This window comes from Aulostomus chinensis, chromosome 22, assembly GCF_037954235.1.
Source record: "Aulostomus chinensis isolate RoL2024-O1b breed Wild chromosome 22, RoL_Achi_v1.0, whole genome shotgun sequence".
NCBI classification, from domain to species: domain Eukaryota; kingdom Metazoa; phylum Chordata; class Actinopteri; order Syngnathiformes; family Aulostomidae; genus Aulostomus; species Aulostomus chinensis.
The window spans coordinates 23,915,001-23,930,901 of NC_141341.1; the positions used below are offsets into that span (position 1 = coordinate 23,915,001).

General features: G+C 39.7%; 1 protein-coding gene across 2 annotated transcripts in view; it reads right to left on the bottom strand.

Moving 5' to 3' along the window:
- trappc9 (trafficking protein particle complex subunit 9) overlaps window positions 1-15,901 on the bottom strand; it is a 242,188-nt gene that overhangs the window by 202,225 nt on the left and 24,062 nt on the right. For both annotated transcript variants that reach the window (XM_086193247.1, XM_086193246.1), the window contains 3 exons: window positions 8,593-8,736; window positions 6,248-6,374; window positions 3,258-3,403 (listed from right to left, as the gene is read on the bottom strand). In XM_086193247.1, coding sequence (XP_086049373.1) covers window positions 3,258-3,403; window positions 6,248-6,374; window positions 8,593-8,736 — 417 coding nt within the window. The remainder of the gene's footprint in view (window positions 1-3,257; window positions 3,404-6,247; window positions 6,375-8,592; window positions 8,737-15,901) is intronic.

Here is a 15,901-nt window from a genome sequence, read left to right on the forward strand (position 1 = left end):
ATCCAACCTCTTCTATTGGGGACTGGCAGAAACACCTGCCTGCCCTCTGTGCCAGAGGAGAGGATCACTGGAGCACATCCTTAGCTGTTGCCCGATAGCCCTGGGGGAGGGTCACTACCAGTGGCACCAAAACCAGGTAATGAGGGTGATAGCAGACACCATCTGCTCAGGGATCTCTTTCAGCAAGCAGCTAGCTAGTAATTCTATCAGCTTTGTTAAAGCTGGAGAGAAGCCACAACAATGCTCAAGCCAAGCAGTGGGGCTCCTGGCTACAGCTAGGGACTGGCAGCTGAAGGTGGACCTGGGTAAACAGCTCAAGTTCCCAGAGACCATCACAATTACCACACTCAGGCTGGACTTGGTTCTCACATCTGAATCAACAATGCAGGTGATACTGCTGGAGCCGACTGTGCCCTGGGAAGACCGGATGGAGGAGGCATTTGAGAGGAGGAGGGCCAAGTATGAAGAGCTGGTAGGTGAATGCCGACGCAACAGATGGAAAACCCGGTGTAACCCCATCCAGGTTGGATGCCGTGGGTTTGCAGGCCACTCACTCTGCAGGGCTCTCAAGATGTTGGGAATAAGGGGACTGCACAGCAAGAAAGCCATCAGGAACATCATTGATGCTCCTAAAAAGGCATCAAGAAGGCTGTGGATCAAGAGGGGTGATCCATGGGCCACACAAGCTACCTAGGCACAAGCCAGGGACTGATCACCCTCAGCTGGGTCGCCTGGGCGAGGGTGTCTGATGTTGAAAGACCCCAAACACCCGATGACCCCAGGTTACATCACTGATGATGTGTCTAGGCTGCACCAGGAGGTGTATAATAAACCAGAGGTTGCTGGGAACATGAGAAACAATAATGTTCAGCCACTGAAGAATTTTAGGTGTTCAGTTATTAAAATTTTGATTAATTTTTATTGTTGAGTATGTTCATATTTTACAAATTATTGTTCATAAAGAAAACTTCCTTTTTAAACGCACAAAAACAGCGTTGGGTTAAGGTTTGTTCAGCTGTAAATTTTGACAATTTTGAAAATGTATAGGCAACATATGTCAGAGAAAGAGAGATCATAATAAAGGGTCGCTGGTTCGATCCGCACTTCCCCAGTTGACCATGACAAAGGGTCCTTGAGCAAGATACTGAAACCCTTATTGATCCTGGGCAGTAGGCTGGTGCCTTGCATGGCAGCCTCCACCATCAGTGTGTGAGTTTGTGTTTGAATAAGAGGATACTGTAAAGTTCTTTGAGTGCCGCTAAGGTAGAACGCACTATATAAAAACAAGTCCATGTACAGTACATACATACATATATATTTAAGAGGTACATTGCTTATCAGCCTCCTTGACCTCCGAATAAGCGACATTCTCCTGAAAAAACAATATTGTCCGATTCCTCAACGAAAGTACTACAACTTCCTACCAGTCAAACTAGTGAAACTAGTGACAGTCACCCACGTAAAAAAAAACAAAAAAAAAAAAACATACTGAGGAATGTTGTTCAAATAACACATAATATCTTTGGAATTAGAAAAATAAAAATCAAAGTAACTTTATGTGTAATGGCATAAGTACTCAGTATTGGTATCAATAAGTACTCGTTCACGACTCGTTTTGGAAAAAGTAGTATCGGTGCACCCCTATACATTGCTGTACAATGTTGTTCTAACATTGAAGAAGTATGTACAGAGAGAGCTAGTAATCTAAAATGTTAACTCACAGCCAAAAGCAAATGAAGTTAGCACTTTTGTGGATTTATTTAGATACAATGTGCAAGAGTACAGAGCCAAAACAGTAGAAACTATGTCACTGTTTCTCCTGTTGGTACAACACAAAGCAACAGTTCAGCTCTCTGTGATACCATAAAGTACTGCCTATCACCCTCATCAAAGAGAAGGGAAAGCCTAGGGAGTTCTTAAAACTGAGCCTCGGAGCAATTATAGGGAGAACAATTTCACATCAGAGGATCCCTTGTTTTTATAGTCAACATCAATCTGATACATAGCATGTGACTTAAAGAGTAAGACAACATACACACATATCCTTGGTGTCTCCACACCTCAATTGCTGAGGCCAAGCTCATAACACTAAAGACTTTAGCTCGGCATCAGTTAAATGAGTGAGTGGAAAGTAACGGTTTTGCTCTAAGGGTTTAAGGCTTTATAGCTGTGGCATGATGGGAGCATAATGACGTTCTTGAGAATATTCCCATTGTGCACATTTTACTGATTACAAGGCCTCTACATACTAGACCCAAGAACAAAATCCTATACTTGAGGTGTGGCTGATATGAGAGGGTAGACCAACATCTGACCTATGGGTGATGATCATTTGAACCACTACATATGTAATAAGTAACTGATCATTAGTATGTGGAAGGTTTAAGAATATGGATATAAAGTGATGCACTTAAAATTTTCAGTTGCATTTCCAAAATTGAAATAAAATATATCACTTCCACAGGACAGAGAGGGCACTGATGATGTTTTTCCCAGAATAAACCATGAATGGTTTGAGGGACAGAGACTGTCTGCCTTTTGGAGTGTGACACAAGATCAGATTAATATAATGTACATTTTCACACCAAAACATCCTTCCTGAGAAGGTAACTTCTGTTTTCAAGGACAGCCCAACCAAATTTGGTCCCTTCCAGCCATCAGCTTGTCCTCCATTGTCTGACTCAACAGGATGTCAGTGATGTAAGCATCCAGGTTACTCGTGCCACGTTCAGTTTCATCTGTCTCATCACTATGTTTATCATTCACACTTTCTACAACATGACAGGACCAGACTATACAAAATCAGACAGATTATCACAAAATGGGCAAATGGGCATCCTTACTCCATGTAGTGCAAAATACTCCACGAACAGTGGTGGGGCACCTGGGAGGCCTCACAACTGAAAGAAGTCCAGCAGTCAATCTTTCTGTATTTTTTCTTCTGGTGCGACCAATCTTTTGATGTGCATGAATGGAGTCCTTATTTTACTTCAACAGAGCATTTCTTTACTAGGAGAATATCTAACCTTGTTACTTGTAACACATGTGGATATTTATTTTATTCAACTTATTGGTATATCTATATACTCATTCACACCTCATGTCAACTGTATTAATACTTTGTGTTAACACATTGGCCAGAGGCCTATGTCCTGTTCCAAAACAGGTATGTTTAGAAGACGCACTGCACTGGTGTCTTGTATGGCAATGGCCAAAACTGTTGTATGATCATTCACGAGAAACGGTGTTGGACATACCGATTTTCTTGCAGCGCTCCTCTCCTCTGTTATGCATGATGATTGGAGAGTAGATGAAGGGGCTAGCAGTAGACATATTCTGTCCCAGCAGGCCTTTCACTTTGTGAGGACGTAGACTGACAGGCAGATCGAGAAGCTTCACAGACCTATTTCGGACATCATAGAAGAGGATGAATTAGTCTCATTTTCTAAAAGCATGTAAGGAACTGATCACACTGACATGAAAGTGCAATCATCATACCACTCAGAAAAATAGAATTACAGTCATGAATGATCTTTTATAGCTATGAGTGAGTGTGAGCTTGTTTGATAAAGCTCCAGTTTGAGAGCCCAGAAATAAAACTGTGTCAGTGCAATGCTTGAGATTTGTAATAATTCTCTATAACCGTTACAAGGTCATCAAGCCAACAAAACACAATGACTGGAAAAAAATAAATAATGCACAGAAACCTTAGTAATGCAATCTAATAAATAAGGTCCCATGCACTTGAAAACCCACTGGTCCGTGAGCAAGTTACTGTTGCTCATGAACATACAAAAATTCACAACATAATCAAAGCCAGGGCTAGAACTTGAGAGAAAAATAGAAGAACTTAATCATGTCACTGGTGAAGTGAGGGCAATTATAAAACATCACAGGTTTCATTGGAAATAAAGAACATAGACTAAAGAGTATGTTTGCATACCAAGATAGCTGCAAGACTCAGCAGCAGAACTGAGAGCAGCCTGCAGGATATAACTGCCCTAATAGTCTCTTAACCTTCAATAATACACACATTGTCAGTAAAATTCAAAAGGCTTCAACTCAACAGACCAATAGTCAAGTAGCACAGTGATCTACTAGTATATTTGATGTATGCTTATGCCATATCCATTCAATAACATAAACATTGTTCTACTCATGATTTTCCTGTGATGAAGAAAGTTTCAAACATAGTTTGTTTTCCCACTGTGAGTAGCTGAGTTGCTATAATGTTGTTGTTTTTCCTACTGTGTCACATTCAATATCACACATAGGAAATCGGGATAAAATGCATGATAGAAAGCAGCAGAGATGGTGATGGTGTTTCCGTTATTACTGTTTTACATAATTTGCTCTTGTCTGTCTCTTAAAACTCTACATCAGTGGGTTGAACCTTTGGCTGAGATGTTGCAGAACTTCCCACTGGAAGCAGGCCACAAATTACTTTGTTAATCTTGTTTTTGTGTTTATACAAAAGCCAATTAATACCTGCGTCTACTGCAGGGTTATTTGACTTGGGATTGAATGATTACAGAATGAATCCCACTGCAAACAAAAGCCAGGTGTTCATGGGCATTAGCAGGGTTTTGGCCCGCGGGAAAGGGGCTTGGTCTCTATCAGTGTTCCTCCAGCAGGTTGGTATTCCCCAAGACACTTACCCTTTTCCTCTGCCTAAACTAATGTATCTTTAACTGACCAACTTCCTAAGTCAGAGGAAGTTCATCATCCACAATGTTGTACCTTGGAAATCACATGGAATCCAGAGTTTTCACTCAAGACCTAGTCAAAAAGTCTCAACCAAAACAGATCATTCAGACATCAACTGACAGATCCAGACCCTGTAGAGAGGGGACTTTTTCATCACCTGAATTTGAATACCATGAGGAAGCCACAATACTTCTTCACTCAGAAAGAGATCTGAGATGCCCCACTATCCATCACCTGGCCCACCACCACTAATCAGCGAGCAAACCTCCCTAATGGACCTATAAGGAGAATCCACTTGTGGTCACAGCCTTGGCCATGTTGAGAAAATTTCCTCTCCTCTGCAAACATGCTGTATCAACACAGGCAGGTGCAGTGTCAGCAGTGTTGCTTCCCAACACACTGCACTGCTCCAGTCATAGCTATTAACAGCACTGCTCCTCTCATACTCACTCACTCACTCACTCACTCACCCATAGCTTGCACGGATGCACACACGCACACAGATACATGAGCATAATTTTTCTCATCAGCAAACTTTCAAACATTACTTTAAATAAAAAGTGCAAGTAACTGCCACTTTCATTCCTTACGATGTAAATAAAAACAAAATAAAGAAATAAAATTGCTCCCAATTAAAAGAACATAATTACGATTAGTTCAACTTAATTTGAAAATGAAAAATGTAAATTGCAAAATGCTAATTGTAGTAGAGTTAGTGATGGTATTATTATTAGTAGTAGTGGTAGTAGTAGTAGTAGTAGTAGCAGTAGATGTGGTGGTGGGAGAGGTACTGGAAGAAAGCTGCAGCAGAGCCAGACAGCTCATTCTTATTTTTTGACTATCTGATGATTCTGATTCCAAATTTTATATTTTATTACTTTAGCAAAACATTTTGAAAAATTGCAATAAAACCAGGTATGAGCTGAAGCATGATTTTGACCATTACACCCTTATACAAATGTGTTACCAACTGTAGCTCTTCAGAGACATAATTCTACTCTTTGAGCTACATTTTTTTGTAAACATACCCACACCAAAAAAGATTTTAGCAAGAATTTGAAACTTTCATTCTCCACATCCATGTTTGCTGGCTAGAGATCATCCTAACTGCCTTTGTTTCCTGGAATGTTACTACCACCAATCATCAGTTAGTCAAATATCATGAAAGCACTGCCAGCTGTGTATTGCATCAGCAGCATGTATGTGCATGTGTGTGCCCTGGGGCTGTAGGTACACACCAGGGCTTATCTCCATAAACACCACAAGGTATCTTTACTCATGAATAAAGATTTATTTCCATATAAAGCATAGCAATTCACATCAAAAGCACCAATCATACACATTTTCATTTTCCCAATTATCATTTCGAGGTAAAGGTTGACTGCCAAATTTTGATATTTGAATAGTATAATGAGTGCAGATTTTTACAGTTCATGACATTAAGTCAACTTAAAAACAAAGGCAGAATAAAATAAAATATCAAACAAAACAAACTTAACAAAATTAAATCAAATTAAATTAAGTTACACAGCAGACTTACCGGACAATCGGGAGCTTTGTAAAAGGCACTGGAGGGAGCTTCAAGCCATCAGGAAGGGTGATGACCTCCATTCCACCAGGACACTTAGAGGTGTAGTTTTCAAGACTCTGGGTTACCTCTTTTTTCTCTACAAATGTAGAAACATATAAGAGTAGAAAAATCAATAAGCACTTGGTGAAGCACGTGGAAATCTCTAAATGCAATGATCCGAAGACCATGCAGCAACAATTATGACATAACACAGCGCCTGTAAAAGTTCCCCATACTCGTAGTCTGAGTACCATCTTTAACATCTTCAGTCAAGCTTTCGTATCTGTGAGATAAAAATTAGCCAGACACTAATGACCTGGGAGATGTCTCTCTCTTTGCAATAACTACCTCAGCCTTCAAGTAAAATTGTAAGTTTTATAGTACCATCAATAGCTTTTCAGGGAACATTACTGCTCACCCAGCCATGTAATTTGCTTTTGCTCTGCAAGTTTCAAGAGTGTCCATCATAGGTAGAAGAACATTTACTTGAAAAGATTTCAAACCACCATATAACCCTTTATATTGTCTTCTGAGGTTTCACAGGATGACTGCAAGCCTTTTATACTTAGAATATATGAAGTTTGTCTACTTCATTTTTGCTACAGTTAAATGTATAATTCACATAAGAGATGACTATAGATCTTTATTACATAATCCTACAGTACAGGTGAGATATTTCACAGGTTTGGATTTTCTTTAGTTTCAGTTTCAACAGTATGCACTGTAAGTATAATAATCACCTTTTTCCTAACATTTTTCCAGTTTGAATCTACATCTGATCTCTTTGGAATCTGAATTCCAGAGATCCTTTAAAGCAGTGGTTCTCAAACTTTTTCAGTGATGTACCCTCTTTGAAATATTTTTTTAGTCAAGTACCCCCTGACATGCGCAAAACATTTGTGGTAGAAAATAAAGAGGTACAGTGCTGTGCCATCAGTGTCTGATTTATTAAAGTTAAACAATTTATAACAATAATTTGCTAGCGTTGGCTAATTTCTCCCCGCAAAAAAACACAGTGCCTTTGATACCTACTTACGGTACTTTGTTGGCTCTGGTTTCTCCCTTTTTTTTTACTTGTTTCTCTGTATTTTCAGCAGCATCACTGCTGCGCTTTAGCCACATCTCCATCATTACAGCACGTCGTCATGGCAACGGCAGGTTATTGACGAGTGATGCTGGACTAATGTGTCAAACTAACTTGGTTTGGGGTCTGTTTTTTTTAAGGATATTAAAATTGAATACTGAATATAAAATTCAGTGTATGAACATACATTTGTATTTTAGCAAACTTTTTATAATATAATTATTTCTCAAGACTTAATTATTATTTGGATTACTGTTTTAAAAAAAAAATAATAATAAAATTATATTTTTGTAAAGCTTCACATACCCCCTGGAGTACCTCCACGTATCTCCAGGGGTACGTGTACCCCCATTTGAGAACCAGTGCTTTAAAGTAGTGACACAGAACTTAAATTCTTGTTATTTTATGCAAATGACACAATGATTTACCTTGTCTTTTGCTTTGCCTTTCTGCTCAGCACTCTATTCACCACAACAGACCGAGTCCACAGTGTAGAAAATATTCAGCTTAATGTCATTTCTCTGGTAATATCAGTTGTTGCTAATTTTGGATACATTCAGATCAACTGGCATGTAAAGAGTCAAGTGTATCAGATTAAATATCTGAATCTAAGACTTTTTATTGAGCAATTATACAGCATGTGTATACTCATTAGTAAGGGATATAAAAACTTGATCAAAAAAATCTCTTCTTTTCAGTTAGGAAATTGATGACCAGGGAACTACAAACCTAACAACTACATACTTGGTAGCCTTTCTGCCACTTGATGTACATGTGTGGTTACAGATGCAATTCCAGCAGGACATTTCTTAAACAGAGCTGCAAAGGACCATTTGCTCAAGTTGAATATTTTATACTAAGCTTGCTCCCCCACCCCCATTCTGAGGCTCTGAAGCAAGCCAAGGATTACATTGGCCTTTATTGTGTGTCCGGCAGACCGTCTGGCTTTCACTGTCTCTGTAAAAACACTATCTCTGGGCTGCAAAGGATTTCTGGTCAAAGCACAATGCTGCACTACAGCCAAAGAAAAAGCTGGCTTTGTTGGGCAACTGCATACTAATATGCAGAAGGTATAGCGGTGCAATCCTCAGAGGACAAGGCGGCTGTTTTACATTTTCTTTAAGCTTAAGGACGAACCACCTCACAAGGTTTAAATTCCACAATGAACAAGAACTGACAAAATATAATATTGCAACTTTTCAAGCTTCTTTCTGAATGTTCTCAAACTGACCTTGATCAGACAGGAAGTCCAGCATGGTCTGCAGCAGGAAAGACAGGTGGCGAACAGACAGGCCAGGGTTGCCCATTCGACGGGAAGCATACACAAGTTCATGCAGCAAACGCATTTGAACAGCTGCCCAGCCTCGGTGAGTGCCTGAGTGAGAGATGTCAGAGAAAATTATAATCAAAGAGTCCTAATGAGGCTCATTGCTGACGTCTAAAGTTGCACAGTTATCATATCACGTTTCCAAAGATGATTTCAGTCGTATTTGTAGTATCACTCACTGCACATGAACATTATCCCAATCAGCCTTCCCCTGACTTCTAAAAACCTTTCTGCGTTAAGAATACTGTTATACTGACTTTTAAGATAGAAAACTATGGGCAAATGTTCCTATGGTTTATTTTGAAAGACCTGCACTACCGTCCTTTTTACCTCTGCCAAGAGAGTTGTTTTCACCTGGGCCTGTTGATAATTATTGGTAGTGTAGATAGATAAACACTCAACTGTCGCTGCACTTAAAAATACAACAGCAGTCAAAAAAAGTCCCATTTGGCAGAATTCAACGTCTACAGAACATGTCTATTTCATTTTTTTTCCAAAGCACTTTCCATCATTCACACACACACGCACACACAGCTGGTGGAGGATGCCCTGCAAATCTCCATCCTAGTCATCAGAAGCAATTAGGTGTTCAGTTTCTTACTCAAGGACACTTCAACATGGTCTCCAGGGAATCAAAGATAAAACCAGCAACTATTTGGTTACTGGAGGGCCACTCTACCTCCTGAGCCACGCTGCCCATTTTGTATGTTCAATTTTTTTGTCTTCCTGCAGCAATAAGTAAAATCTACCAAACAGATTTTTTTAAACAAAACTTGGTAAAGGAGTGTAGTGTGGGCCAAGAAAGAAAAAATATTTGACAGAACCATTTTGTTTTTATGCTTGCTAAGGCAGATGTCTGTGCTCACTGTATCCACTTCATAGATTTATCTTGCATACTCTAAATAAGGTACATTTTTAATGACACCGTCTATTAGTAAAAAACACCTGAGACCAAGAGCTAAAAAAACTGTTTTGGGATACAGCTGATCTGAGTTTACACACATTTTTTTTTTAAAAACAAATCCTTATGATGTTTTGTCTCCAGTTTTTCATGTTTTCTGGAAAACTTGATAAAATGACTTAAGGGATTATTTAAAGCGGCACGGTGGTGCAGTGGTTAGCACTGTTGCCTCACAGCAAGAAGGTTCCAGGTTCAAGTCCCGGCTCCGGCACATGATCTTCCTGCGTGGAATTTGCATGTTCTCCCTGTTCATGAGTGGGTTCTCTCTGGTACGCCAGCTTCTTCCCACCATCCAAAGACATGCAATTGGGGACTACGCTGATTGATACTGTAAATTGACTTTAGGTATGAATGTGAGTGTGAATGGCTGTCTGTCTCTATGTGATGGACTGGTGACCTGTCCAGGGTGAACCCCGCCTCTCGCCTGTAGCCACTGGGATAGGCTCCAGCCCCCCCGCGACCCTTAACAGGAATAAGCAGAAGAAAATGGATGGATGATGCAAATTTTATGATTAGAATTTAAAAGGAGTTATGTAAATCATTGAAATACTGAAGTATTGCAGGGTTTTCAACCAAGCACTTTCACCTAAATAATAAATTCATTAAATGTTTAAATTTAATTCCTTCCTTCAGTATCAGCAATGAACAAGTAAGCATTATGAGGGATGTTGAATATTGTGATGTGCATCACAAAATTATACATGTCTCTGGTGTGTGATGGGGTTCAGAGTAGAAGGGGTTAATACTAATACTAATTAAGACAGCAGAACACATACAACAAACCTTCATGAGTGTGTACTGGACATGCCGAACAAGCTTCACACTCAATTCCATCCAACAATACAGACTAGCACATGTACCTCAATTTGGTGCAAACCTTGCCAGTGTTTTTTTTCTCTACACAACTTCATAAGACATCTTAATGGCAAGTGAGCCTGACACCAACAGTTACATAAGACCCTCAGCATCATACCAGATCGCCTCTTCCTCTCTCCCATCTTTCAACTGTTGACTCACTGAATGGGAAAGGGAACTAAAAGAAAGATGTGCTAGGGAGGACAGGGGACCTGAGAAAAAGAGCGAGACCATGTTCAGTAATCATACTGAAAGGTTTCATCAGCTTAAAACCACTTGAAAAAAACTTGGTTCGCATCCTTGATGTTTTCAGTTATCTAAGTTTTTCCTTCCATGGATGATATTCATTCGGACTTCTCCTGCCATCTGAACAAACTGTAAATGCATTTCAGTCAGCTATTTATTCCGCGGAGAAACTGCACCCACTAAGCAATCTAAAAATAGCTGACTTCTACCTATCTGCCAAAACCAGTGCTTATCTGGAGGACACTGATCTAAAAGACACTGGATTTTCTGAGGATGTCACTCAGAAATATGATGAAATGAAAAATGACTTCATTTGTTGAACGTTAAAACTTGAGCTGGAAGAAGTCTGTCAATCAATTTCAACCCAGGCCACCAAGATATACATATTTTGTCAAATGAAACGTGACTCAAATGGCACTGTACATTTGGACTGCCTCTGATGAAACCAGGGCTTGTACTGCGTAAGGAGCTGATATGTCACACACTTAGCCTTATTGTCCATGATAACAAACAGGCAAAACAGGACAAGACAGGAAATTCTGCAATTCTCCATGACAGCTTAGCCATGTTGGAATATAGGGGTCTATGTAGGTGGAAGAATGGGGGCAGAAAATGACAGTGTCCCCATTTTTGATTACAGATTGTAGCACTGAAGTTAACAGAGCCTGTGAGCTACTTCGGAAAAGATTTGTTCTGTCTCTTCAAGCACAGCAGCCCTCATGAGATGTTCAACATATCCCCAAATTCTTTCCCACTCAAACCTTCCCCACCAATTTTACTACTTGATAAACTCACACCTGTGGGCGCATGGCTCAGGGGTAGGGTGGCCGTCTAGCAACCGAAGGGTCGCTGGTTCGATCCCCGACCCCGGTGACCATGCTGAAGTGTCCTTGAGCAAGATACTGAACCCATAATTGCTCCTGATGAGTAGGTTGGCACCTTGCATGGTAGCCTCCACCATCAGTGTGTGAGTGTGTGTGTGTGTGAACGGGTGAATGAGATGACACTGTAAAGCGCTTTGAGTGCCGCTAAGGTAGAAAAGCACTCTATAAAATTGAGTCCATTTACCATTTATCTAATAGCTTTGACCAAAACATTTAAACCAGTCATTCTCTACTTTCCACAAAAGGACTGTGGACACCAAGACCTCTTCCTGATGATCCTGGACACAGACACACTATGTTTAAGAGCAAACTTAAGACCTTCCTTTTTGATAAAGCTCATGCTGCAATCAGCTTAGACTGCCGGGAGATCTCCCACGGTGCACCAGGCTTCTCTCTCCTCCTCTCTGTCCTGTACGTGTTACCAACTTGTCTTCTTCTCCGGAGCCTTTGTGTTTCCCCACTTCCCAGATCCCTGACTAATAGTGCTGCTGGAGGAAGGTACAGACTTCTCCCCCTTTCTCTCTCTCTTTATCTCTGCCCCTCTTTCCTTCTGTATATGTCTTTCTCCATTATGTCTCCGTTTCGCCCCTGCTCTCCTGCTCTCTTTCCCCCCAACCAGCCATAACAGATGGGTGTCCCCAATGAAACTGTTAAAAGGAAGGTTTTCGCTGTTGCCTGATCTGCTTGCTCATGGAGAATTGTTGGTGTAAATTCATTGAAGGAGTGTGGTACTAGACCTGCTCTACTTGTAAAGTGTCATGAGATAACTTTTGTAGCTATTTGGCACGATACAAATAAAATTTACTTGACTTGACTTGACTTATTAGTGTGTACACATTATGCTATTGCTGATCAGGGCTATAGCATGCCTTTACGTTCTATTCGGCATTCCGACTTCTTTTCTGAAATTTTCAAGCATTTCTAGCACCTGACAGCTGTGGTCTGTACAAAAAATCTTCAAATGTCAGAAGTTTTTGATACCAAATAACAGAATGAATTTCTCTGTTATGTTTCTAATGGTTTTAGTGTCTTCAAAATTGGAGCACTTTTCAACCCTTGAAAATTTCCCATTAAAATTCCCCGCACCTTAAAGAACACCAAAGGCTTGACTTTGTTCACTTTATATCATCAGCTGACTATTACTGTATATTTGATGTCCATATGCAGGGCATTATGACACTCACGCTTCAGTCTGTTAGAGAAAGAACCTGCTAATGAGCCGTGTAAATGTCTGTTGAGAGAAAAATGCGGAGGGATCATTACTACAGCACAATTAGCAATATCACCACATACTTTGGAAGTTTCAGTCAACAGCTTATATCAAACAGCACCCTCAATGGAGAAAAGGATATAACTATCTCTTGATATTCTAATGATTATGTATTGTACTTCAAGCAACATGATTGGCTTGTGACAAACATTGAAATAATGCTCAGAATTAAAGCAGCAGAGGCTGACACACTGGCAGTAGTCCTAACCCAAAAGCCCAAGAACCTGTACTTTTCCCAATGTAATTTAAATTATCCAACTCTCCCTGCCTGATTCAACTCCATGTGCCTACACACAAGATTTCCCCAATGACGTAATGACGGTGCCACTGTCTGAATTTAGAAAACTCCCTCGGGAGCCTTGGAAAGCATTATAAGCTGTAAAAGCTGAGAAATGCATAATTTACACTGAGGGATATTAAGTCTCAGTTTCAACATGCTGATTAGGCATTGCCAAAAAAAAAAGTAAAATACCAGAGGCAAGTTGGCTCTGGAGCGTTGTTTGTGAACTGTTGCATGATGCAAACCATGTATAAACAACAACCATATTTTGTTTTTGGCAACTCACTGCATATGTGGAACCAAAGATCAAGTCTTGTATAGTCTTCTGCACAATTCCACATAAAATTAGAATCACAATTTATTTTTATTGCTTTAAATTGAGGTCACTTTTCTCAATGGTTTGATTAATATGGACATTAATTGGTCTCATTTATCTGATACGGAATGAAACACAACAGAAAATATGAAGCTTCTTTTTTTTTTTTTTCTTAACACCCAAGTTAGTGATGATGGTGCAATCGGGCAGCAGGGATTTCCTCGGACTTTTCTCTTGGCCTTCACAGTGTTATCACTTAACAGTTTATGGTTATTACATCAAATTTTAGCATTACTCTACAATAGTGTTTTTATGAAAACGTAATGTTTTCCATGGTGCTGATGATCATGAATGACTTTTCTTGGCTGAATGTTAAAAAATTCCACACCACCAAATGTTAAGGTTTTGGTCAATAGAAGTTCAATAGCATTGCCAGGATTCCTCTTTTCATTCTCATCACCATTAGCTGAAGTTTTTTTTCAAGGATTCCAGTTTTCTTAAAAAAAAAAAAAGTCCTGACGCAACTTTGTTCCCCCAATATCACTCACCACTGTTTCTGACTTGGTTTATTTTCTCTACTTGTGGTTTCTCCTGTTACGCATCAATGCGGTACACAGTAATGTTTCATTCTCATTCATTGAGGGTGGAAGGAGAAGTGCTTGTTTTGAAGCAGCTGATGCCTAAAATGAAATGCAGCAGAATAGTTGTCATTCACAAATAAGATTGCACAGAGGGATGAATTAAGATTGCCCTAGATCGCCTTAGTCTCATGCACTGTTTGCTGTCAGTTCCACTGTGTTTTTGTGCCAAAATGTGTGTTTGAAAACCAGACAGGCTCATCAGGAAGTCATTTCTAATGATCTTGTGATGTTCTTCATCATGGCATATATGTGCCAAAATAATATCTTTTGCTGTTGTGTTGTGCTGGTGTTGTGCTGTTTCCTGTTGCTTTGCATGATTGGCATTGTGTCTTGAGGAAATTTGTCATGCTGCTTTTATGTCCTTGTAAATTTCAACATTTTTTTGGGGGGGTGGGGGGGCTTTAGAATATCTTGCCAAAGACCATAGTTGAAAATGAATCGGCTGACTAACACTGGGAGATTTACAGACATGTTCACATGTTTCAGGTTTATATTAATGTATGCAGGCGGCACGAAGGTGAAGGTTCCAGGTTCTAGCCCTGGCTCGAGTACGTAGTCTTTCTGTGTGGAGTTTGCATGTTCTCCCCGTGTCTGCGTGGATGGATGGATGGATAAATGTATGCTGTTCCCATAAATAAATGAAATGTAATTACATAATACTTGTGCATTGAAACTTGCTAAATAAATTCATAGCTCCAACTTGTATCGCAGGAATTTACTTGAGGTGTAATAGAAAAATCTTAGTGGAAAAGATTAGCTTATGCCTAGCTGCATTCCTAAAGGGACAGTGTGAAATACTACAAATATCCTCAACAAAATCTTTTCACCTGCCTTTTATGCACATATATCCTCTGACAGTGTGGAGTTGCTTGCATTTCACTGTTATAAAGGGAATTAGGCCAGATATCAACAGCGTATCTGAAACTATTTCTCTCAGCGTCCTGTGAATAATGATCAGGAGAGAAAATATGGATGTCCCTGAGCTTTTCTGTTTGCTGGGAGCACCGTCTTTTATGTTGTCAGCACTCAAAAGCCATCAAGTGGCTGCAACGAGCAAGGTTAACAGTCCGTAGAGGCAAGAGGCCTATCATGGCGACCTTACAAAAGCCTGGATCAGGTCCCAACTGTGTCTCTTTCTGAGTGAAGTGTTTGTTTGAATGCAGAAGACCTGAAGGACCCACTTGAAAAGAAAGCAAAACCTGATGTGGTATGAAGTGATGTTATTCATCTCCTTTTACACTGTCTACACTGCTACCAGTCACCCTTTCTAAATCATGTAAGATTGCTTTCAGTATTTGAGATAAATTGAATTCAGTGAGATTATAAAATAAGCACATCTTCACTTCGTCAATTAAAAAGGTATACATAAATTAAAACAAGTTGAAAAAAATCTCTCTTCAATCTAAAATCTGGAACAAAACTATCAATAACTATCATTGGCACAGATTTGTTTATTACACAAGTCAGTGATTCCAAAGTTGAATTTGATTTGGAAATGCTCCAGAATGTGCTGACAAAGCTGCTTTATAGGCCATATAAAGGAATCACAGTAAAACTACACTGGGTCCCTGCACTACTAAAGAAGTAAAACTAAAGAATTATACAGGTAAATATTTAAGCTTCTCCAGCTCCACCATCTTTATCAAATTCTGTCTGAATTTTGATATACCTACAAATCAGGCGAATGTAACAGATCATCAGCTATAACCTGTTTTATTTTTTGATATGTAAATGTGTCCTATGTCATCTGTTTCTCTTTA